We start from the raw sequence: 854 nt of genomic DNA on the forward strand, positions 1-854 counted from the left end.
ACCGCTTTCGTACCGCTTAATTTTTACTGGCAATTAAGCAAACGCTAAACAGACGATGTCGCCGGCTCTATGGAAGACTTATAAAAGTCTCAGGCTCGGTGAGCGCGAATCTCCTGAGCCTGAGGCACTCCATTAATAGAGTAGGGTTAGACAAGGGGGGAAGAACGAGGGGGCGATATTCTCGGGATACCCCCATTAGGCTGCTTCCCCGTCCCGGATCTTACTATCTCGCTAATTAGTCAAGCCCGAGTATTCACGTTGACGTTCGAACGTGCTGGTCCCTGTCACATGCGCTGACCGTCGATCTTTATTCGCTAAGGACGCGTTAGTCTATCGTCTAGGGCGGCTTAGACGATGGTGGGCGTTTAGCGTGGAATCGCTGCCCGAGGACCTCCGGTGGGCTTCGTGACCCACCCGCTGTGCTAGCTCGGCCCGCCCGGGGCGTTCGGGGCCCCGCGGGCTGCGGAAGGGCGCCCCGTGCCGGGGCATTCAGCGCTGCTCGCAGCGCCCCGCGCGCGGCGTCTTCGTGTCGCTGCAAACGTGCGATTTCGCTGCCTCTGGCGTGCTCGTTTGTGTTTTCCGAGAGTGTGGAGGTAGGGTTGGGGCGCGGGTTGCCGTTTTTTTTTTTCGTGCGTCATGTCTTCGCCCGCAAAGAAGTCGAAGGTCGTTTGGATCGGAGAAAGCTACCATCGAGACATGGCCGAAGCTACGGAACGTCTTGTGCGTATAATGAAGCAGCTGCGCGTGCGAGAAGCCTCCATCTGCTGCAGTAATAATGGGACCAAAAAAAGGAGTACGCCTCTTCCACCTTGTGGGTTCGATGCTCCTGAAAAATATGGGGATTTCGCCTACGA

The 854-nt window shown here is 56.8% G+C and overlaps 1 protein-coding gene across 1 annotated transcript in view; it reads right to left on the reverse strand.

Moving 5' to 3' along the window:
- Positions 1-489: 489 nt before the first annotated feature.
- Positions 490-854, reverse strand: part of AURANDRAFT_67474 (hypothetical protein) — a gene marked incomplete at both ends in the record, with an annotated part of 3286 nt that continues 2921 nt past the window's right edge. The window contains one exon of the mRNA XM_009042995.1: positions 490-808. Within this exon, the coding sequence (XP_009041243.1) occupies positions 490-808 (319 nt within the window). The remainder of the gene's footprint in view (positions 809-854) is intronic.

The sequence above is a fragment of the Aureococcus anophagefferens genome (assembly GCF_000186865.1).
Source record: "Aureococcus anophagefferens unplaced genomic scaffold AURANscaffold_40, whole genome shotgun sequence".
NCBI classification, from domain to species: domain Eukaryota; class Pelagophyceae; order Pelagomonadales; family Pelagomonadaceae; genus Aureococcus; species Aureococcus anophagefferens.